The sequence below is a fragment of the Lynx rufus genome, unplaced genomic scaffold (genome assembly GCF_022079265.1).
Source record: "Lynx rufus isolate CCGP_SWC_20201006 ecotype Redwood Valley unplaced genomic scaffold, mLynRuf1.p SCAF_4, whole genome shotgun sequence".
NCBI lineage: Eukaryota > Metazoa > Chordata > Mammalia > Carnivora > Felidae > Lynx > Lynx rufus.
The window spans coordinates 130,727,837-130,753,121 of record NW_025814856.1 but is presented as its reverse complement, the minus strand read 5'-3'; the positions used below and the strand labels follow the sequence as shown (position 1 = coordinate 130,753,121).

At 35.2% G+C, this 25,285-nt stretch overlaps 2 protein-coding genes across 2 annotated transcripts in view; one reads left to right on the top strand and one right to left on the bottom strand.

The window, feature by feature from the left end:
- Positions 1-25,285, top strand: part of IMMP2L (inner mitochondrial membrane peptidase subunit 2) — an 878,078-nt gene that overhangs the window by 410,679 nt on the left and 442,114 nt on the right. The window lies entirely within an intron of this gene.
- On the bottom strand, positions 21,268-23,394 carry LRRN3 (leucine rich repeat neuronal 3). The gene has a single exon (XM_047094817.1). The coding sequence runs from the start codon at positions 23,392-23,394 to the stop codon at positions 21,268-21,270; it is 2,127 nt and encodes a 708-aa protein (XP_046950773.1).

Sequence of the window (25,285 nt, the reverse complement as noted above, 5' to 3'; positions counted from 1 at the left end):
CCACTGCCAGCTTGTATGGCTTTTCAACTCAGATCCACAAGGGCAGAAATAGTGATCCATCTTGCTCACTGCTGTTTTCCCACTACTTACTATCATGCCTGGCAAAGAGGCACTAAATAAATATTTGCTAGCTTGAAATTTAAATTGCATGTGGCTGCATTGTTTGATTTAGAAGTATTGTAGGAAAAGGAATAGTTATTCAGGGAGAATCTAGCACATGGTGATGCATAAAGAAGTGTTATTTGCGCTTATAGTTTTGGCTCTGCTTTTGTCTCGTAAATGTAGTAGATTTCGTCATAACAGGGTGGGTTTGCCTTGAAAGTAAAATTGCCTTATAATACAGAGGTTTTGTTAGTCCAGCACGTAAATCTTGTCAGTTGACAAGGTTGCAGTGTATAAACTATGACACTAAAGTTGAAATAATAATTTAACGAAGAAAAAAAAAACCTTTTCCAAAATGGAACAGGATAAAGAAAGAATAAAAACTATTTTAAAGCTTTGGTTAGATCAGTAGTTTGTGCCTAAGAGTAGCTTTAAATATATAGTATGTGAGTTGGTTTCTCTCTAAGGCACAAAGTGATTACTATTATTACCATTTAAAATGAGAATACATTTTCCGCCAGTAGGTAGCTCCATAGATATCCAGAGTCTCATAATGGCCCTGATGAAAGGGTCAGTTATTGAGTGTGTTTTCAATTTACTTTTGTGTCCTCCAGTTGTGAGAACCATTTTCATTAAAGGTATTATTCCTTCTCTTGACTTCATTTGACCTTAGTGAGAGAGAATATTTGGAGGTAAAGGAATATAAATTTCTAAAAAATAAGTATTTGTAAAATGATCTGAGGTGACTTTTTATTTATTTTAAAGTTTATTTATTTATTTTGAGAGACAGGAGAGAGAGAATGAGTGGGAAGGGGGCAAGGAATGTGGCCGGGAAAGAGAATCCTAGGCAGGCTCTACACTGTCACAGATCCCAAAGTGGGGCTTGAACTCACAAACCATGAGATCATGACCTGAGCCAAAGTTGGATGCTTAACCAACTGAGCCATGCAGGTGCCCCCTGCCCACCAAGTGAGTTTTTAAAATGTGGATGGGATAGGGGCACCTGGGTGGCTTAGTAGCTTAAGCATCCGACTTTGGCTCAGGTCATGATCTCACGATCCGTGAGTTCAAGCCCAGCGTTGGGCTCTGTGCTGACAGCTCAGAGCCTGGAGCCTGTTTCAGATTCTCTGTCTCCCTCTCTCTCTGACCCTCCCCCATTCATACTCTGTCTCTCTCTGTCTCAAAAATAAATAAACGTTAAAAAAAATTAAAAATAAAAAAATGTGGATGGGATAGAACATTTCTATAGTTCTTTTAAAAAATATAATGCAACAATTTTACTGGGAGTATCTTGTCAGTACTTTTAGGGTAGCCATGGTATTATGAATTTATTTCTGGAAGTTTTTTTTTTAAAGTTGTTTGTTTGTTTGTTTTTTTGTTTGTTTATTGGAGGTGGGCCAGAGAGGGAGGAAGAGACAATCCCAAGCAGGCTCCACACTGTCAGCATGGAGCCTGATGCGAGGCTTGATCTCACGAACTGTGAGATCATTATCTGAGCAGAAATCCAGAGTCCAGGCTTAACTGACTGAGCTACCCAGCCACGCTATTTCTGGAGGTTTTGAATGAGTCAGTGCTGTGTGGTCTGTAGTCATGGGTATTTATTTATTTAGCCTGGGAAAGAGCTAGGGAAATGGGAATCCTCAAACATGTATCAGGACAGTAAGTTACTTCCTAGTAGTTATATACATGATTATATAATGAATGTTTTACCTCTTTAATATCCATGCTTTTTCTTATTCCTCATTTGTATAATAGCAGTTTCTAATGATGGATTCTTTTATGACGTGTGTGTGTGTGTGTATGTGTGTGTGTGTGTGTGTGTGTGTGTGTGTGTGTGTGTGTATGTGTGTTTGTAAACATTGTTTTGGCTTTTTTGACCTCAAACATGTACACATAAAATTTTAATTGGACCTCACAGAAAAGTTAAGAATTATGGTACTTCAGCTACTGAGTAACTGTAAACTTGGGAAATACGTATATCTCTTAAACTTAAAAAAAAAAAAAGAAGCACACAACTCTGTAGTGTAGGTAGTAGTGTAGGGCAGGTTACATTCTGCTTTTGGTCCATAACAACAAAGATGTCACGATCTAAAAATAAAATCAGAATGATGAATTTCAATGACAACAATGAAAGTTTTGAGGCCAGGAGAGTTGTTCATCTAATTGAGGGCATTGCCTTCTCCTGTCCTCAGGTACAGAATATTGTTCCATTTTAAGCCATTGAGGAAAGGGGCTTTATATTTGAAATTGCAAGCTAATAAATGTTCTTTTTCTCATTAACACACATGACCTTTATGATTTATGCTCTCATGCATACTGGCCCACTTTCTCAGTCTCTGTTAATAATGCTGAGAATCTCTGTTTAATGTGAATTATTTTCTAACCAAATTCCTGGGAATTCATAATAGATATTCACTGGAGTCATGTGTTAGTCCTGTTCAGGAAAGAAAAATATCAAAAGGAATCCAGCTTGCTGTGCTTTTTCTGATTTCTTCAACATATATCTAAAATGATTCCATGTATAGGAATTGTGCAGGCAACTTCATCAGGCTTCTGATACTAGAGATAATACATGACTTTCTTATTTCAAATAATAAGCTATTTGCTGTTCAAATAACAATTAGTAGAGCTGGAATGAGAAAGACAGATGAAGGATGACTGATAATTAAGTTTAGAGGGCTCTGTCCTATTTTATGTTCTCCTTAATTTATAGTGGATTAAATATTCTCATATTGTTTTTCCCTCTTTGACACAGATGGCTATGGAATTTGGATTTAATTCCAAATCCACAATGTCCACAGTAAAGTCCTAGAAAATTGTAATAAATGCATTCATAAATCTACATAATTAATGAACAGATTGAGTTAATTTTTAGTTTTTTAAAGTCGATGAAGAAGATAATTTAGAGAACAGAGTTTTAGCAAAACATGCAGCTCAGGGCAAGCTAATATTATAGCCTTTTTTCTTTCCCATCATTTGACATGGCTGTTGGGTTATCATTTTACTGTAATTAACATAAGAAATGAATAAGCAAACAAAAAGCAGAATAAGACCTATCAATACAGAGAACAAACTGATGGTTGCCAGAGGGAAGCGGGGTGAAGGGTGGACAAATGGGTTAAGGGAAGTAGGAGATATAGGAAATATGGTTAGGGAATGAATAAGTCGCAGGAATAAAAGACACAGCACAAGAAATGATACTGTAATAGCATTGTATAGTGACAAATGGTAGCTACACTTGTGAGCATAACACAATGTATAGAAAAGTTGAATCACTATGTTGTACATCTGAAACTAACACTGTATGTCTACTCAAAAAACTACTTTAAAGTGGATAAAATTATATTTTCAGGAAAGTATGGAAAGGTATGAGAAAATGGGAAAAGGTGGAGAGGTATGAGAGAATGGAGTTCTCATTCTTCATAGCAGTATTTCTAGTTAGCCAATTATATCTAAGACTTGAGCATTAAATAGTAGTAGTATGGGTATGGAATGTGGTGGGAACACCAGAAATAATAGCTTGGTTAATGTTAGCTGTGTGTCCTTGCTTCCTTCCAGTTCTAACCATGCCAGAATTTATAGATATTGCGGTGCGTAGAGACCATTGAATTAACAGTCAGAAGATCTGGTGCTGGTCCTGCTCTGCCACCAACTAAGCATATATTTTTCATGAAAATAGGTATAATGAAAAAAGGTATAATATTCCATGATTCTTCACCACTTTATTATTCAAGTTCTATACTATATGCCAGATATTTTCTTCTATTGTAAGCATGGTGGACAAGAAGAGACTATTTCTAGCACATCTATCAATGGTATTAAGTTTTGCTTTGCTTTGTCATTCAGCCATTTACCCAAGTAGCTTTAGAATTTACCCTTTTAGGTGAAAAATAGACCATTTTTCTTCTCAAGCAGCCAAATAGTCTTAATAACTTGGAGAACAGTGTGGACGGCCATTAGCATAAATGAGAAGCAATAGTTCTTTTAGTTAAGGCAGATGGAAATGTTTTCAATTCTTATACCCTGTGACATTTGTGAGAAGTTCAGATATTTCCAAAATTGCAAAAAGCCGTCTGGCCAAAATGCCTTGGCCTTCTTAACTTATTTAACCCCTGCCCAACTATATTTCTTAGCTTTTTCATTATTTGTGTTGCAAATTTTTATTGTTTGTTCAACAGAACACAAATTAAGTGAAGTATAGTATTTTTGAAAGGTACATAGCTGTCACGCTGAATTTCATCACTTTTCAGAACCCTGAAGGTTGAATGTGCAGGTAGAAAATATGTAGTATTGACTCACCTGGTCTCAGGAATATATGATCCTGTCCAAAAGGTTGGTGTTAGCCAGGTCATTGCCACTTCATGTCATATCTGCCTTTGCCAACCAAGTTTTTTTTTTTTTAATTTTTTTTTTCAACGTTTATTTATTTTTGGGACAGAGAGAGACAGAGCATGAACGGGGGAGGGGCAGAGAGAGAGGGAGACACAGAATCGGAAACAGGCTCCAGGCTCTGAGCCATCAGCCCAGAGCCTGACGCGGGGCTCGAACTCACGGACCGCGAGATCGTGACCTGGCCGAAGTCGGACGCTTAACTGACTGCGCCACCCAGGCGCCCCTACCAACCGAGTTTTTAAAGGGCAGTAGAGAGCAAGTGATAATAGACACAACCTAACATTTAATGAGGACAAATGAACTAACACTTCGTTCCAGTGGACATAGAGAGCTTTGTTCTCTTCAATGCCCCTGCATCTCAGTCTGTCTCCCCCCTCCCTCCCCCCCACCGCCACCATCCCTTGCTTCAATTCTGTTTGTACCTTTTTTCTTACCTCACTCTTTAGTCTCGTGTCTCAAATGTTAGGGATTTATTGGCTCTGTTTGTGTCTCTCCTCTTTCTTTTCTAGTCCACTTTCCTGTTTTCCCCACTCCTGTTCATTGTACTCCAAGCAAACAACATAGTTAGGAAATGGAAATAAAATTGTGATGGATTTCGTAGATGAGACACTGTGGAAATAAAATTAGAGTTTCAGTTTTTGAAGAAGTAGTTATGTCAACAGCACAAGGTGAACCACATTTTCAGCCGGTGAATATATCTTAATAGGTGTTTCCTTCCCTAGCTCAAAATAGGTTTTTAATTCAGAGAAAATTTTTTTTTCCATTTCAGAAAATGGAGATTTATTGCTATTTTTATTTATTTATTTATTTATTTATTTATTTATTTATTTACTTACTTATTATTATTATTTGCTATTTTTATTTTAAAGAGACTTATATGTCTTCTATTATAAAAAGAACTTTCTAGATAGGGGATATAATTAAGCTGCATATTAGAATCAGGTTAATGACTATTATCTGGAATTTTCACAAAATACATCTGCAAGGTACTTAACTGCTACAACACTTCTTATCTCTCTTTCCTCCTGCATAGTTTTCCCTACCATGTATACTTGTCTCCACCCTTGCAGGAAAGGTGCATATCTGGTCCATCTTTGTATGTCCTGAAGCTTTTAACATTTTAATTTCTTTGTAAATACTGTTGGACAAAGAAATATCAACCTATTCCAGTCTCTGGCCATTGTTTTATTAGTTTATTGCCTATTCAGAAAACCATTGAGAGTTTTTGCATTTGGGGAAGGGTGCCACTGAGATTCATAGAGGAGTAAAACTCTGTCTTCATTTAGTTTTTTGTTAGCTCATATCCAATAGCGTTTCTTCACTGTACAACGTAAATAGGGCAAAGATGAAAATTTCAGTTTGTCCTTGGTTTATCTGTTGCTGACATACTTGACACCAAATGGACATATTATTCATTGGTTTGGTCATTTAGCCTCACAATAGCTAAAAAGACTTAAATAAAGGGTTAAGTAGAGAAATTTTTAAAAATGATGCTAACTGAAAAATATTTAGCAGCGTTTTTTCCTGTTGTATTTGTGGTATTTGAATGTATCATAACGTTCAGTAATTTTTCTTCCTAGGATATATATACAAGCAGGTCTCTTTTGCCTCAAAGGGTTTTACAAGGAAGCTATATTATTTGAAGATGAACAAATGCTAAGCTATTTCAGGCAAGTGACCACAAAATTTCTGGCATTCTTCATTGGCAAAGCAACTCACTATACTTTTTGGTTTGTAAGAATGGAATATGAGATGAATTAAAATAAGAGGAGTACATGTTGGGAGAACCTGATATCTAATCTTTTTTAGCTGTGTTCTACTTTTTTCACAGGACCGTTTTCATTTTTTGTAAGTCATTTTGCAGGGTTGTATCTATAAATTACACATAACTTGGAACCAGTTACGCCATTTGTTTGTTTGTGGGTGGCAATTAAAATTTAAGATGGGTTAAGCAGTTAAATAAGAAACAATGAATTATATTGCCTGTGTCATAAAACATAGCTACCACAACTAAACAGGGAGGCACACTGTTTCCTTCTTACTTTGGTCCTGTGGCCCCAGGAGTTAATGTAAGGCACAACGTGCCAGTGCTGGAGGGATGCCAAGTCATTGGACAGACTGAGTGCCTTCAGTTATTTTATGAGACCGTCACCCTAGTTGTGTTAGTGCTGAACAGACAAAAGCAGAGGAAAACCTTTAGCTGGAGGGATCTTGTTTCCTGCAGTAGAACAAAGGCATCAAGATTACTCTAGGCAATGTGACATTATCCATATCCTCCAAATAACTGAGAAGAATGAATGAGCTAACTTTTTCTGTTTTAAGGTTACTTTATACAAAAGTGTAGTGAATCTGTTTTCCAATTGTATTTCAAAGTGAGATTTTAAGTATAATTTCTTAACTCATTCGTACTAAAGGTCTCACAAAAATTCAACACTGTTTTCTATTTTGTGGTAAACCTGTTGAATTACTCCTTGTTTTAAGAAAACTGAACTGGGGACGCTTGGGTGGCTCAGTCGGTTAAGTGTCTGACTCTTGATTGTGGCTCAGTTCACGATTTCACAGTTCATGGGATTGAGCCTCATATAGTGCTCTGTGTTGGCAGCATGAAGTCTGCTTGGGATTCTTTCTCTCCCTGTCGCTCAGCCCCTCCCCTGCTCACTTGCTCAAAATAAAAAACTTAAAATAAAAACTGAACTGCTTTTGACTCTGTGCTTTTTATCATTCATAACACTGAAGTGGTGATTTAATGTATTTATCGCTCAAATCAGATTATTTTTTTTTCCCCTATCATTTACTTGGCTTCTTGGCGTATCAAGCTTGATTACATTCGCCTTTTCTTACTTTGAGCAATATGTCTGAAGGTGGGAAGTAGAAAAAAACTGATCTTCCTAAGTGTATAAAGCAATATGCCAGTGTTCTGTGTAAGTTTTATTTTGCATAATGGAAAATTGTAATTCTGGCTTGACATCTTTTTTTTTTTTTTTTGCTATGATTAGGAAATGGTGAAATGAGTTGAAAGCAACTAAATAAACACTTATTAAGAAATTCTTTACTTCAAACAAATTTTTTTTTAAATTTTTTTAACGTTTATTTATTTTTGAGACAGAGCATGAACGGGGGAGGGTCAGAGAGAGAGAGGGAGACACAGAATCTGAAACAGCCTCCAGGCTCTGAGGTGTCAGCACAGAGCCCGAGGCGGGGCTCGAACTCACGGACCCCGAGATCATGACCTGAGCTGAAGTCGGCCGCTTAACCGACTGAGCCACCCAGGCACCCCGAAAAAAATTTTTTTGAAGACATCTAAATGGCTCTTCCAGAATGGTAATTATTATAAATTGAACAAAGAACAAATTCCTCTTGAAAATTAATTTTACTTTATATGTGCTTGCATCTTTGTTATACCATTGTAAATATTTTCAAAGAACTGAGATGGAGGGAGTTTGACACCATTCCATCCATACTCTGCTGCTATTAGCACTTGAACTGAGCCATCTTCACAATATTCCAATTCGACTGGAACTCTATGGTTGACATCCTAGATTTATGCATTTCTTTCTGCTTGTAGTGGGTTGAAAAGACATAGTCAAGTCCTAACCCCATTACCTGTGAATATGACCTTATTTTGAAGTAGGGTCTTTGTAGATTTAATCAGATTAAGATGAGGTCCTACTGAAATTAGTCCGATGACTGGTGCCTTTACAAGAGAGAGCAGAGGGAGATTTGGGCATAGAGGCACAGAGACATAGGGAAGAAGGCTGTGTGACAGCTTATTCACTGCTTCTTTCTTTAAATGAAACTCAGGAAAACATTCCTAGTTGAAAGCCATGGAATCTACCAATGGAGGTTCTTGCTTAGAAATCTATAACAAGAAAATCTACTGATTTAATTATTATAAGATTTCTTCTATCCTTTGAGAAGTTTTTAGTATGGTACCTTTAGATGGATGCATTCTAGAGATGTTGATTGTATTCCTGTAGTCCATTCTCTAAGCTATTAAAAAATTAGGAATTTTGGAGTCATACAGATTAGGGTATGAAATCCAATAATTTCTTTTGGGCAAGTTATTCAGCTCTCCTAAGCCTCAGTGTATACGTATCAAGCTCACCCTCTTCTATTCCTTCATGTGGTACCACTTTACTACCTGCTCTTGTCATATATTCCTCTCTTTTACTTTCCCTTTTTCTCCTGGAGTAAAGAGAAACAGTATTAAGCTTTGAACTGATTCAGACAAAAGAAGAGATGCTAAATGGCACTTGCACAGCCATTTCTTGAGTCTTGCTTCATTTCTGACCATGATTGTACTAGTAAGTGCTCAATGTTTTTCAAATTGCAGATCATGACTTATTAGTAGTTAATGAAATCAATTAATAGATCATCCAGCATTAAAAAAAATAGAATAGATAATATGAGTTTACATTGCCCAGAGTTTTCATGAAACTTAAATTGTGTGTGTGTGTGTTACAATGTACCAAATTTATTTTAATGTGGAGTACAGTTTAAAATAAATTTAGAAGCCAAATCGCTAAATGAAAACAAGCTTTAGTTATTCTAATCTATACTCTCCTCCTCTGCATCCTGTTAACTCATGGTGGGGATTGACTACTGTTATTAAGTTAAGCAATAAAATAACCAGGACAAATGGAAAGAGTTTGTATTAGTTTTCTTTTTGAGTAGCTGCTCTCATGATTAACTGCTGGTGCTAATTAAGTTGCCATAAGACCCACTCCTACTATCTGCTGAGTGACATTTACCTAAGAGGTCGTATTAGTTCATGTGATAAATTCCAAGGTTTATTATAGGTGTTAGTAAGCTAACAAAACCAGTCAGTTTAGTTTTACATAAAGTCCAAGTCCATTTCATCACTGCACATAAAAACTAACTAGTGAAGTCTTGGTAAGTTGCTTAAACTTTCTAAAATGAACTTTTCTCACCTGTAATACAAATATGCTCTGGAAAGAATCTTCCTCATAGGGGTTAAACAAATGTATATGTATTCTAGGACTTAGTATTTATTAACTGCTGGTGATGATGGTATTGGTGATGCTGCTAACCACAAGATTTGGCATCAAATATAATGACCCTCATCTGCCTAGAATTGGCTGTTTTCATTTGAAAAGAGTGCAAGAATTTGATTAAATTGCTCTCCAACCAAATAAAGAGATTAGATTTTAGCACACCTAGAGGGTTGCATTCTGTTTTCAGTCCTATATTTTGAGACTCAAATGGCTTGAGTCACTTCCAGAGAAGAGTGACCTGAATTGCTTTAAGGACATGGATTCCTTCAGTTTGGAGCAAAGACATAGGGACATGATGGCATAGTGGTCTTGTAGAGGTGCTCTATGGTATATACATTACATTTATTCGTTTTTCTTTTTGTTCCCTGAAATGAAACTGGTGTAGATTGGAAAGAAGGAAATGCTCAGTTTAACATGAATGGAACAATCTGTTTACTTGTAGAGTTTTCAAAAATGTAATAGATTGACATATAAGGGACTGATCCAGTAGAGGATGGTAACATCAGTTAACCATGTTGTTGGGAGATACAGGGGTTTGGTGAGATGGTCGGGTGAGCACTGAAGTCTTCTTTCATTCTGAAATTGGACATCTGCCACTTTTAAAGTCTGGAAAGCTCTAGCCTGGACTAAGAGTGAAGGTAGTAAAGTCCAGGATAATACAGAATTTGTGGAAGGCAAAATCGTAGGCTTTAAAAGAGTGTATATGGGGACCATAGAGAACGTGAAGCTCTCTTTTCTGTGTTTTCTTGATATTGTATAATGATGTTCAATAAAATGTATTAAGATAAAATAATATACAATTATATTTTAAAACATTGTGTTTTAAGAGAGTAATGTGACATCTTGATGATAATCTGGGGATTTTAAGTCAAGGAGACTTTAGGAAAGGTTTGTGGGTTTTTTTAAATTTTTTTTAAGTATATTTATTTTTGAGAGACAGAGAGACAGCATGAGTCGGGGAAGGGAACAGAGAGAGAGAGACATGGGATTCGAAGCAGGCTCCAGGCTCTGAGCTGTCATCACGGAGCCTGATGTGGGGCTAAACCCCATGAACCATGAGATCATGACCTGACCCGAAGTCGGACGCTTAACCGACTCAGACACCCAGGCGCCCTGAGGAGAGGTTTAACATAAAAACTCTTCTGTAGCCAGATTATTTAAAGATCACAGGGTTATCTTTTCCCAATACAGCAAAAATCTTTATCGATAAGTCTCTTGCCCCTGGGAAAGGCATCCACAGATATTTGACAGTGCTCACTTTGGAGCAATGGGAAGATTGAACAGGTTTGAAACTTTGTCTGATGGTAATTTTATTTGATATTTCCTTCCTCGTGACCAATAATTAATTCATCAAGGTAGGTTAGCACAGTTTTCCTGACATCACAGAGTAGTTATGGATAATATATTCAAATACCAGATATAATGGGTATGAAAATGTCATATCTTAAGACATACTTTACAGATGTGTAATCAGTAAAATTTTATAGCATCCTCATAAGCTGAAGGTTTTAATTTCAGTTCCAAGTCTTGGGCTCCTGATATCAGACTTTCTAGTACTTTATATATTCTGGCTTCTGTGAAGTTCAAACCTAACTTGTTTTTTCAAGAATGAAATGACAGCCTTGATATGATCTACATATTCTTACCTGGTGTTTTAAGTATTCACACTGAACAACAGTAGACCTGAATCCTGCAGCCAAGTACTGGGGCAGAGTTACTCTTATCAATAAAATAAAGGCCACTCTCTTGTTACGCTTATTTCAAAATGTAATCATTTTTTGTAAAAGCTCTCTGACCCTTCTCCATTGTCTATACCAGGGTGAAATGAAACAAACGCATCCGCCATCGTTAGTTGACATTCTCTTCACAAATTAGCAGCTAGCATCATGACATTGTAGAAGTCTTTCTGAGCATACTCAGATACTGCCATTTTAAGTATCTTCAGAAAGTAGATGTGCTTTTACCCAGTTTATTTTCTATTTGGAATTGCCCTCTTGGTTTCAGGTGAAAATATACAACAGTGTATTCAACAAGATATTGAAGAATTGAGAAATGACTAATTTAATAGTCATTATATCACAGTTCTCTCAAAACATTATTGAGAAAACTTGATAGAAGTGTCTACAAATTTTTATGCTAATGTTTATCTTTTATTGTTTATTATGTTCTATTATGTTTATTATGTCTCTTAATGCTTATGTCCTTTATTAATTTTTAAGTACATCTTCAAAACTGACCCTTAAATTATTTGCTACAATGTACTTCTTTACTCTGCAAACCTATATTATACTCATATTAAACAATCTTTTTTTAAAATAATGTTTTTATTTTATTTATTTTTGAGAGAGAGAGGGGTTGAGAGAGAGAGAGAGAGAGTGCGAACATGAGCGGGAGAGGGACAGAGAGAGAGGGAGGCAAAGAATCTAAAGTAGGCTCCAGGCTCTGAGCTGTCAACACAAAGCCCGACACGGGGCTCCAGCCAGTAAACTGGGAAATCATGACCCGAGCCGAAGTCAGATGCTTAACCCACTGAGCCACCCAGGCACTCCCTCATTTTAACAATCTTAATGAAACCTTTCTTCTTGAGAGAGTGTAGTGGTGAGAAAGTAGAGAACACCTAGAATGAGTATCCTATTTGTGTGAATCAGTATTTCTACAAATACTCTTTCCTATTTTAATTTGAGTTCAAGGTCTCACTTAGATATAAATGATACAGGACAATTTCTTTTTTTCTATTATCTGAAGAAAGTGATACCTGTGAGATCTCATTAGAACTGTGTCTGGTATTGTAGAAAGCATAGTCCATGTAAATGAGACACAATATTTTTTTCCCCCTGGTTTTCCTGTATCTATTTTTGTACTTATATACTTATTAAAGTCTATGTAAAATATTCGTGAAATTTCTTAAAGAGAAATGCAATTGGCAATGAAAATTGAAGTAGATTAGTCTTAAATTCAAAGACATAGACCTTAATTTTATATTACGTTTGGGTTTTTATGTACAAACTTCTCAGAATACCTACAGTCTCTTTCATTTATTTGCCTTTTGGGGAGAGAGTGGAGAGCTGCAGTAATATTTTCACCCTCTGTGATTTCATGGGAGATGTATTTTTCAAAATATCTGAAATGAAAATAATGTGCAAATTATGAACTCTCCTAAAACTGAGCATGAAGGTTGTGTGTCTGAGTGTATGCTTGTGAGGGTCTTGAGTGTTTGTGTGTGTGTGTGTGTGTGTGTGTGTGTGTGTGTGTGCACGCATGGTGTTTCAGACTAGGGAAGACCTGACTGAGAGGGTGGGGTACAGAGTGTGCTTAATTCACTTTCCTTTTTTATTTTCCACTTCTCATATGTTCAGCTATGGATGACTAGGGATACGATGGGAGATTAGGGTTTGGCTACAGAGGGAGACAAGATTGAAAGATGGAGAACTAGTATTTGTAGCCTTATAAATTAGTCCTGGTGTTTTAAATTTGACCTTGTCATTTTCTCTTGGATAGTAGTGTGTGCCAAAATATTTGTTAGAAACAAATAAGGTTTGATTTCTACCCATCTTTCCAGTTTTCTTTCTGAGGCCAACTCTAGCTTTTTTCCTTCCTGAAGACTTTCTCCTAGTTACACAGCACTCTGATGCTATTCAAATCCTTTAGCTTATTGTCATCTCTACACTATCCCTAGCTTATCTCAGCATTCCTCTGCTCTTTAATTGGAAGATCGTGTAAAGATAGTCTTAGTTGTCAGAATCCTTTCTGAGGTCCTTTATAATAACCTATATCCCCCAAATACATGTAAGCTATCCTCATGCCTATACTGTTTTTATTAACCTGCACTGCATTTGCTAGATTTACTTGTTGTCACCTACCTATAGATGATAAATGTTGTCAGGTCAGGGAATTTGTCTATCACAGTCAATATCGAATCTCTAGTAGTTAATAATGTGTCTAGCACTTAGTAGATCCTCAGTAAATGAAGACTGCATGGATAAAATTCATGGATGAATGAAAACATGGGCCACTTCTTGCTTTTCTGTTCAGTAACTTTGCTGTATTATTTTCCAAATCTTATTTCTCAGAAGGAATTCTACCATACCAATGATTCATTAAAAAATAATCAAGGTGGGCATATCATTTGGAATTAGAACATGGTTTACCATAGTGACTTTCAAATATTTGCAAGTAAAATTTAGTATTCACTGAATACTGAGAACGTTCTTTACACTTAAAATTATTTCTTCATGCCAGTTTAATTACATAGAAACTTATTAACCTGTGGATGTGTTCGTTTTGTTTTTTTGTTTTACCAAACTACCTTGCTTCTTCTCCTGGAAAGTATGTATGATGAACTTCCAAATAGGCATCTGTACATCTTAATTACATTGATAAGTTTGACAGTGTCAAGTTTTCATTTAATATTTTTTGTTGTCCCATTTTTCAACAAACTGTGTCATCTAACCTCTCTTAAATAATTCCGTTCTCCTAGAGCGAAATTCATTTATTAGAATTCCTCAGAACCAATACACAAATTCCATTTCATAAATTTACTCCTCAGAAGCCAAGGTTTATGACACAAGACATGCGATCCAACAAAGATTAACTCCATCAGAGCACACTGACTGCTGAGTCTCTTAAGATGATGGCGGTAGTGCTCCAGTACTGGCAAGGATGGGGATGATGGCAAAGCAGCGAAAGAAAAATGTTTCTCCCTCAATCCTTACTTTTAAAGCAGGATTCTCCTTCCAAGGTCAGAGTTACTGTATATGATATTATCATCTGGGAGTCAGAAAGAGGGTTAAACAGGTAATTGACCATCTTGTACTTTTCTGTGATGGGATTGAAAAACAAGAGCTTTATACATTGGGACTGTGAAATGGATGCATGGGAACAATCACAAGAAAGTCTTTTAAAAGTCCCTAAAAGTGCTTTGCATCCAGTGAGTACTTCGTGAATATACTTACTTTAAAACTTTTATTTGTAAGAATATGTGCAGGTTTTTGTCGCTGTTATTGTTGATAAACGAGTGCTCATTTTTCTGTCTTGGGTAAATACTAACTGGAAGTTGACAGATAGGGTCCCTTTATATTTAATTCCTCATGCAAAACTGAGTTAAAATGTTATAAAGAAACATGTTGATGGAGATAGATAGAAGATAATAGGCATAATTAATGAATCTGGCATATTATTGATGGGTTGTTCCTCCCCCAAAATTTTATCTGATAGTTATTTTTGTGGGTTGTGCATGCTTAAACAAGTACCTGAATGTTATTATTTGCCATGATGTTGTATATTTGGTTTTTCTGCTCTGTTATTATATTGTTCTCTTAGGAAGGAAAATTACTCAACTTCTCTGAGGCCGTTCTATAAAATGAGAGTGTGAATACTGTACTACTGGAAATTTCATAAAAATTGAATTTATATATATTGTATATAAATATATATACACACACAGGCACACAGACACACACACAGACAAGAGAGGGAGTAAGCATATTCATTAGTATACCTGACATACTAAGATGGTAAATGTTCATTTTTTTCCATATCCTTTCTCCTTAAGAATCGGAGTAGATTTCTTAGGACCCTAGCAAATTGTTAGTTGGGCACATGCTCAGCATTCAGTAAATATTTCTCTTATTCCTTCCTAATTTTCATCTTGCTATTCAAGTATATATTAATGCATATTTATTAAACTATAATAATATGTTAATAATATATTAATTGCTAAGCATTTTATGTGCCAGAAAAATATCTCAAGCATTATATTATCACTTTCGGACTGAGCCTGTACTGAGACACAAATAATCCATTGGACAGAAACCCTAAATTCCCTCACCCTCACACAGTTGTTTTTGATGTAGTTCCTCTTTTCAGTGCAATCTGTTGTTATATATTTTTATAGATAAAGATTTTGTTCATAGAAAGAAATGAATGTTTTCTTCTATTTTTATTCCTTTTCTATATCATAACCCTTGTTTGAAGGAGTTTTAAGCTCAAAGGTTTGAATTGGATAGTTAAAATTTCATAGTTATATAAATTCATGCATTCTGTTTGTAAATGTATTTTAATCTCTGGTAAAATAAATAATTTAATATGAAAATGATATAATGGAATGTTGGTTTATTGATTAATTGACTAGTAAACAGGAAAAGGGACCCTAGATGACTTAAACTTCTCTTGGAGACACGTTTTCTTGTTCTTTATTGAATATATGACTGGTCTCTGAAACTATTATTACAAGGATGTTTGCCAGAGGTATCCAACTTTGATCTGAATTCTAATAATAAATTTCATCTTTATAAAGTATTCTTTTGAAGAACTCCTTTGGTGTGTTTGACCATATTGCTTTAATAGTGGCAACTCTCATGGTTTAAGAACTATTTGTCTTTACCAGCCCTGAATCTGGTACCACAAATGACAGATTTATTATTATTATTATTATTATTATTATTATTATTATACTCTCATGCTCTCAATGCTAGGATTAGGATGGTCAATTTATGTCCTAAGCTTACTCCACTATTTGTTCCAGTGGCTAATAAACATTATAAATGGATATTGCAATTGGATTTTGAATCAATAACTTCAAACACTGAACCATATGTTTTAATGAGAAGCTGGATTTTCCTTACATTGGTCACATAGTACTATTAGTTTTTTTAATGATATATTAGAGTCGGAAAAGATAAATATAAACACACAAAATGCCATGAGGTCTTCAAATTCCGTTATAGTTCATTCTTCTGAAAGACTTGCCAAGGTCAACCATAACTCTCTGTGCTATGCTTTGTTACTTTGGGCCACTCTGCAATTATTTTGAAATCATATATGGTATTTTCTCTGAATTTATTACTTATTTGAATACCTCAGTTTGCTCTTAAGAGAAAGTTGTATTGATATATCTGTGATGTATCTAACCCCTTAGTTGGTATTGACTGTATGGCTAATTTCAAAGATAGCTTTAGGAGCCCTCTGATGTGTATATAAAGTGAATCAGAATAGTAAATTCAAATCTCTGTGGGCCTGTCTATTTTCAGTAGGAATAAAAATGAATTGTGTTCTGGTTCATATGATCTTCTTACCTAAGCCTACTGAATGCTTACTACTCAATTCAAGGGCACCTATGTTATATAATTAATAAAATGTTTAGGATAGATTTTGGAAATAATCTATATTTCACTGCAATATTCTTTTTTAAACATTTATCTTTTAATGATTTTTCTTAGGACTGGATATATGGATTATGACTTTCAGAATTAACTCTGATTTTGTCATTTTATTCCTGTGTACAAATGGTGTTTTAATTTTTCCCTTGCTTCAGAGGAATAAGATGAATCAAAGTGGTCGTCACCCTTAATAATAGATAGAGCCCTCATTTTACAAATGAACACACAGAAGCAGCCACTATTGTGTTGAAACTGGAATCAGTTTTTTTTCCAGAGCTCCATGGTGCTGATTAGTGCATTTTGATTTTAGGCATGGTTCTTTCATTCCACTAACATACTGCCATGATCCCAAGCAATGACCTAGTTAACAATGTATTAGTCAGGGTAAAATGATATAGAATAGGGACTGTAGAACTAAGGGTGAGAATATTACCATCTGAGAATGTGGTGGAAGAGATCATTGTAGTTTATGACCATTTGGGATGCTTGATATAGTAAACATATCTGGCAACTATACACTTAAAAAAAACTTTTACTAATTTATTATACTTTGTTGGGAAGTATACTTATTTATTATACTTTGTTGTGTGGGAAGGAGAGTATTAGAGAAAGGGAGAGAGAGAGAGAAAGAGAGAGAGAGAGAGAGAGAGAGAGAGCGAGCAGGGAGATTGGATCAAAGAAAATGCAGCCGCAATTTAATCACTGTTCATTATTACGTATCTCCTAGACTGCCAACATTGGGATGAAGCTGAAGATTTTGTTTAATAGTGATATAATGAGATTTTTTTCCTGACACTGGTGGCAGCTGTGAGGTATTTCATTGGAATTTTCCCTTGCTTTAGCAAACACATAGTTTTAAACCTTTCATTGTTTTTATTGTTAGCTTTATTAGTTAATGACATATCTCTTCTGATTTTTTCATGTGAAAGAATAATCTATAAAATTTTAAATTTTTTGCTCATAGTTGGTAGACATGACTCTTGATTTAACCAGTTGAGGTATAGATTCAGGCTGGTGTGTGTGTGTGTGTGTGTGTGTGTGTGTGTGTGTGTGTGCATTAAAGCCCATAATAAATTTGAATTAAATTCTCATATCAAAGTATAATAAGTAAAACCTTTTAGAGCAAGAATAAAACATGATATTTTGAGTATTGTTATTCTGTGAAAGTATAGATTGAAACTGGGACTCTTACTAGGTAACCTAATTAACACATACTTGTGAAAGCAGTGATATATAACCAGTATGTAATCCAGTAGAATATAAGTCTCTTAAGTGGTGGGAAATATGTCCTGTTCACTTCTGTTTTTCCAGTGACGAATAGCCATACAGTAAATATTTATAGAGGGTAACCAAAAAAATTACAGTTTAACAAATAGACTAAGGAATTATAATTTTAAATTATATCTAATTAAAATAAAACCTTTTATCTAATTAAAATAAAATTTTAAGAATTAAAACAAGTATCAAAAGATAGATAGAGACACCATAAATGGATTTCATTTCTTTCTAGGCAAAATTGTTAGCACATGACTGGCAGCATATTGTTGATTACCTTTGCTAACAAAGACACATTTTGCTCTGCATTGTTTTCATACGTCACTTGTATTCAACGGGGCATGCTTATCTTCAGAAGATTTGAATTTTATTACATAGTATAAATTATAAAGCATATAATTATTTTAAAATCATTCTTGTAAAGGGTTGCCTGGGTGGCTCAGTCAACTGAGCATCCGGCTTACGATTTCGGCTCACGTCAAGATCCCAGGGTCATGGGATTGAGCCCCGCATTGGGCTCTGTGCTGGGCCTGAAGCCTGCTTGAGATTCTCTCTTTCTCTTTTTCTTCTTTTGCCCCTACCCTGCTTGTGCACATGTGCTGTCTCTCAAATCAAATTTTAAAAATTTTTAAATATTTTTGTGAAAAAGTGTTTTTCTCCATACAAGGTGAGAAGATCCGTTGACATTCACAGAGGTATAAACTTTAGAGTTTTATTTGTTATAGGTAAAGTTTGCCATTGCATCCATATAGTATCACCAAAGTGTAAGTTACATGCTTTGAGTATTCTGACTAGTGCTTAATTTTATGTGAGGTTTAGAAGGAAATGCTGTTCTTGTTATTGAAGCAAATGTCTTTTTACTCTCATTGGCAATTTAGATTAAATTTTAAGGAAGTAAATAGGATCATAATTTTCTTTGAGCATCTGTATTTATTTGGCTGTAACAAAAATACTTCATTTCATTGTCCACTGTTAGGTAACTATTCAGAGTGCTTATTTGCTACAATTTTTCTAAGAAAAATGTAGCTTGAAATGCATTTTAAGCTTTCTGCTATGTTTGTTATAGTTCTTCGGGCAGATAGGTTTAAAAGAAACATACAAGATACCTGAGAAAGTTCTTGCTGACCTATGCAATACCTGCCTCCTAATAGGTCATATTTCAGCTCCTATATTTTTGACAAATAGCCTGGCTCTAAAAAGCTCTGTCCATGGTGCTGAAACATCTCATGATGTATGAGCATGCCTTCCTGATAAATTCTAATGTCAGCCTCTGTCTGATAGTGATTCATCAGATTGTAAAATTTGTGTTTGGGAAACACATTGAATTAGCAAGTTTTATATTTTCGATGTGTTAAAATTAACACAGTTTGTCCTTTTGTTTTAAAGAGTTCATAACAATTACCTTCCACTTTGTCAAAAACAGCAGGATTTAATTAGAAACTGTCAAGGCTATCATAAAAGCAAATGTCTGCATTAACAAATAAATTGATATGGCTACGGGCTGGAAATGTTCACAGACCAGTGACATGTTGATAACATGCAGCAAGCTATTGTAAGAAAAGTTAAACACTTCATTATGAACAGGCAAAGCAACAATTAACACGGAAGCCTTATTGCTTTGTAGAGGTAAGCGATTTGCCTATAAAAAGTATGGCTTATTATCTTAGAAGGTTTTTATTGTTTCAGGATTTTTTTTTGTACACAAATGCATTTATTTTTTAGGACTGTGGGTCTTTGTTTGGAAATATGACTTAAAACCCTGAAAGACTTTGGTTATTTTCTCCAAGTGAAATCCTTATATTTCCTATTTTAGATCTTTAAGTGATTAGTAATGTTTTTGGCACTTCAGTGATTTTTTTTAAGCTGTGTTTTTTAGGTGTCTTAAATATAGTCATAGAGAACTAAATCTTTTCCCTTTACTCTAAATTAGTCTTTGAAGCTTTTTCTGTTTATTATCAAAACTATCCTCTTAAATTTTGTTACACTCTGGAATCATCTGATTTATGTCATTTTTGTATGGTGGTGAACAAAATAAAAGGGAGAATTTTATAAAATTGAACCTGATAAGCATACTCTACCAAATATCTAATATGTTTAAAGTAAAATTTTAAAATCCTACTCTTGGAATATCCTAGTCTTCTAAAATTCTAAAACTTATGGTCATCCTGGGGAAAGAACCCTTCACTCTGATCATAGCAGATTTCAAGTCAGCACCAACCAGGTAAGTTGCTATGCAAGTATATAAACCTCCCTCTTTTGGGTTCTTGTACAACGTGTTTGGTTGTTAGATTTGAAACACAGCAAATTGTTATATCATTTTCTTCTTACTGCAGTGAAGGACATTAAATATTCAGAATCAGAGATTTGAAAATTAGACCTAAATCCTAAGTCCTGCCAAAATTTGGCAATATTTTCTGCAAAGCAAGCAGCTTACAGTTGAGGTACTACTAATTATTAAAATAAAATATTCAGTTCCTCAGATATTGGATTTACATTATGTGAACTTAACAATTAAATCCACTCCAAAAGTTGCTTGTTAAGAAAGTATTTAAGTGATTGCATGATATCCCTGAGGATTTGTTTCTGTCAATAAAGGGTTAAATAGAGTGTTGTTGTTGTTGTTGTTGTTGTTGTTGTTGTTGTTATTGCCTTTCAATACAGATAAAATGTCCTAAATTCATTCTTGTACATTACAAATATGTAATTACAGAACCCAATAAAAGTGTCTTAGCATTCCAAATTTCATTATAGAAAAACACTTTTAAAAAATGCTGTCATTTAAATGACACTTGATCAGATGACATTTCCCAGAAATTATTCTTTATTTAGAAACAAAAACAAGACAAAAGCAATTGATTTTAATCCAAAATGTATTTTTTTTCTTATAAAAGAGACCCACATACTCACTGTGTCTACTCTACAGAATTTGTCCATTTTATTACACCACGTGTCAATTCAAGTTATCTAGTCACTGCAAAAACTCGTGGCTAATATGTGTAATACAACACAGGAGGAGGTATTGCTCAGTTCAACTACTCTTATATACTTAAAAAAAATACAGAAATGTTTTTGTCCACTTTAACTGTAGTCCAGACATAAAAGTTACATGAAAGTTCTAGAAAATGGAATTATTTTATTTGGTTGCCACAGTACCCTTTGAAGCCAGGTAATTAAAATGCTGAACTTGTACATATTTCCCTTGGTCAGGAGCAGCATTGGTGAAGCTTAAACTTCTTTCTAGAAAGTAATATTTCTCTGCTTTTGTCTTTTTTCAAGCACAGGTGCAGTCTTAAGATTTTCTTTGAAGTAGGTTTACTTAGTTGTTTTTAGGACATATTTGTTGGCACACCTATAACAGTTGCTTTCACTTCCAGTGCTGTACTTTTTTCTTTGCCTGCTTCCCAGAGGTTGATTAGAGGAGGATAAAGCTCACTGAATGCAAAGGTTGGTTTCTGTAAGTAATTCCTCACATAGCTATGTCCACCATCACAGTTCATGTCTTGGGAGAGGCAACTGAAAAGATATATCACACCAATAATCCCCAGAAAGCCTCCAAGGCAGGCCATAAATGTGGTAGTGTTACTCTTTTCATATTCTTTTTGATCAGGGTCCAAACCTTTTGTGGTGACATTTACACATTGTTTTCTGGTTTTTTGATAGATGGTGGGGATATCAATACAAATTTTATACTCAGTTGATGGGTTCAGATGAGTAAGATTATATACCTTGACATCAGATGGTATTCGAGCACTTTGGGCAGCATGAGCATTTTCAGTCTTGACAAAGGCTGTCCACTTAACACTAGATTTGAGAATTTTAGAACTTGCTTTCCAAGACACCAGAACTGAATTGGCCTGAACATCTTTTATTTTAATATTTAAGGATTCATTGTTATCCTGGGGAAAAGAACCGTCAACTTTGATCATAACAGACTTCAAGTCAGCACCAACAAGGTTAGTTGCTATACAAGTATATAAACCCCCTTCTGTTGGGGTTATGTCATTTATATCTAGTGTGCCTTCAGAATGGACATAGAACTTGTCTTTCAGAGTATTAGGTAAGAGTTTTTGACCAGAAGGTGTTATCCAGTAGATTTCAGGCTGTGGCTCTGCAGTAGCTCTACAATGCAAGGAAACATAGCTCCCAGTGTCTAAATCCAGATTAGAAGGAAAGCTCTCAGGAGCGATAAGAGGGAGACATATTTCCATCATTTCTCTGAAGTGCACCTGCCGAACATTTTGTCCTTGGAATTCAGGTGGGTCCACACAAAACAGTGAGTCTGGCTCCATAAATCGAATGTTGGTTTTGTTCATATTAATCCAGCGGATGACACAATCACACCTGATAGGATTGCTGTGTATGCTGATCTCCTTGAGGTTTGGCAGAGACTCAATTGTACCATGGTACAGGGCACTAAGGGCATTGCTGTTAAGCATGAGTGATTCCAGCTTGGGTAGTCTGAAAAATGCATTTGGGTGAATGTAAGACAACCTGGGGTTGTTTGTAGCTTCTATTTTTCTTAAATCTGGCAGGTTATCCACCGCAAGACTGTCGATGGATATCAGCTCAGGCATATTATTTATTCCCAACTCTTTTAAGTGTAGCATATTGCTGAAATCACCCCTCCGTATTCTATTAATGGGATTTTTATTTAGATCCAGGAATTTGAGGTTTATAGCTTTTTGGAGAGCAACATGGGGCACTTTAATAAGCCTGTTGTCGTAAAAAGAGATGCTTTCTAAGTTTTCAAGTCCAACCAAGGCATTATCTGGTATTTCCGTGAGGTTTATACCAGCTATAACCAGGCTGCGAAGATTGATAAGCGGCTTAAAGTTCATGTCTTTGATTCTGATGATTGGATTTTCCCCAATCATCAGAATCTCCAGATTGGGAAGAGCATCAAACCACTTACTGTTGATCATCTGCAATCTATTTGAGTTGAGATGAAGTCGAAGAAGATTATGTAGGCCAATAAAGGCTCCGGGTGAAATTGTAGAAAGCAAGTTGTGATTAATATAGAGTTCTTGTAAGTTGCTCAGTCCAGACAGACATTTTTCAGGCAGCTCAGTTAGTTTGTTTTCCTCTAAATACACAGAAAGAAGCTGAGGCATCTTTTTTACATTAATATTGGTGACTGAGGATAAATTGTTTTGAGATAAGTCCAGGCCAGTAAGGTTTACTGGAAAGTCTATGGAGTATTCAATTTTTGCAATATTGTTAGTCTGTAGGAGCAGAATCTGTGTGTCAGCAGGCAATCTGGCTGGGAAACTCGAAAGACCTAAATCATTACAATCCACTGTAGATGCTTCCATATAAATGGATCTGGGTGTAAACCAAGGCCTGATTTCACATGTACATAATTGTGGGCAATCCGCTTTTTTATCTACAGCTTGTACTAGTGTAGTGATAGCGAGGCCAAGTAGCACATGAATTCGGAGTGGCATGTCCTTCATCTTAGCTTTCTTCTTCAGAAATTTAATGGGCCCTTAAGGATTCCACAGTCACTGCGAGTAAGTTCAGTAAGAGCTGATTGATAAGGAAAATAGGTGCATTTGTCAAATGATGAATGCCATAAAACCACAAAGTTTTTCTTCATGGAAATAAGTGCTGGTGTCACAATTGTCTTGTCCAGAGATGTCATGCATATTGGAAAACAGACCACTATCTCCTCTATGATAGAACACTGATACACTTTCTGAAGATGGAGGATGTATAGATGGTCACAGGAAATTGAGCAATTCATTTATTTAGGAGTGTGATATTCACATCCCATGCTTGTTCAGTACTTGCGGGAATAGCAGCATGATGCTGACTATAATAAAATAGAACATAAAAGAAAAAAGAGAAGAACAATTAGTCCAAAGGAAAAAAAGATACCATAATTAATACCCATAAAATACCGTGATTGGTTAACTAATTATGATTATCTTACATATAATTTTTTTTTAGTTTACAATTAACTCAATATGTTTTGATGACTTTGTCCTTGTTATGACTATCCTTGGCCCAGACATTGGACAGGCTGAGAAATCAAGTCTTTAGAAGGCTGAAGTTATATTAAACACAGTGAATATGTTTCTAGAATTTTTCTGTTACTTCCCATCTTTACTTGTTTATACATGGGAATTTTGTTTATTATATTTGTCATTCTCTTTCATAATTAGTTATAGGGAAAAAGAAGAGCCTTTCAAAGATGATGGCTTGCTTTTTTCTCTTAGAGGAGCAAAATTAAATGGTTACAAATAAATAATACTGTTCAATTACAATTAAATGAGTTAGCCTGTGGTTCCTCGGGTTCCCAAGAGACAAAATTTAGAAACAAATTATGAAATGAACTAGAAGTAGTGGGATTTAGCCAGATTTCCCATTGACATTCATGTTTCTCTCCACAGTCTCCTTTGTATAAAGTGACTTGAATTTTTCAGTATTTGGGAGCGATTAAGTCTAATTTGCCATGGATGTACCTGTATATTGTCATTCTTTACTGACATTCAGATTAACGTTTGACTGTTTTCTTTTTCCCTGAAAATAACTTACATCCCATTAGTCACTAAAAATGAAAAAGTAACTTTATTACATGAGGAAAACAGGCACTTAGATATTCCATCTTTTAAGTGGATACTCATGTCTTTATCACATAAAAACAAGCAATCCAAAATTAGGTTGTAGTTTTGATATGTGCTGTGTTTTAAAATACCACACTGCTTTTAGATGTCTACTCCATCAGTTGGACTGTGGGTGAACTCTTCCTGCAACTAGAGCATGCCTGCACTCCTCATTCTGGGGCTTTTTGCCTCCCAGCAATAGTGGTCTTCTGAATGATGATTTTGTAAATACTGTTATTTCTTTCATCTCTGCCCAGTATTGACATTCATACTGGCATGTTGACTTGCTCTAAGATGGGTGTTTCTATGAGAGAGATAAATATATTTGGAAATGCAGTCTCTACAGAGAGAAACATGTTTTTAAGTTAAAAAAATTATTTTTTAAAATTATAAACAATTTACAGTTAACAGTTATACCTAATTTTCCTCTTATCCTTTAAGACATGTGACTTTTATTTTAAGAGTTTAATCTCTACCCCCACCATTGGTCTCAAACTCATAACACTAAGCTCAAGAGTTGCATGCTCTATTGACTGAGCCAGCCAAGGGCCCCGAGTTGTGATTTTATCTAAAAACTGAATCGCGAAGTGCGGATAAGTAATAAGTTGCCTTGAATTAAAAATGTCTTTGTTTTTCTTTTTTCATTACTTCATCTGTTAGCTAATCTAAAATTCCACTTTTTAAGGAAAAGTTTTTTTTTTTTTAATTTTTAGTTGATGTATAGTTAACATATGTTATA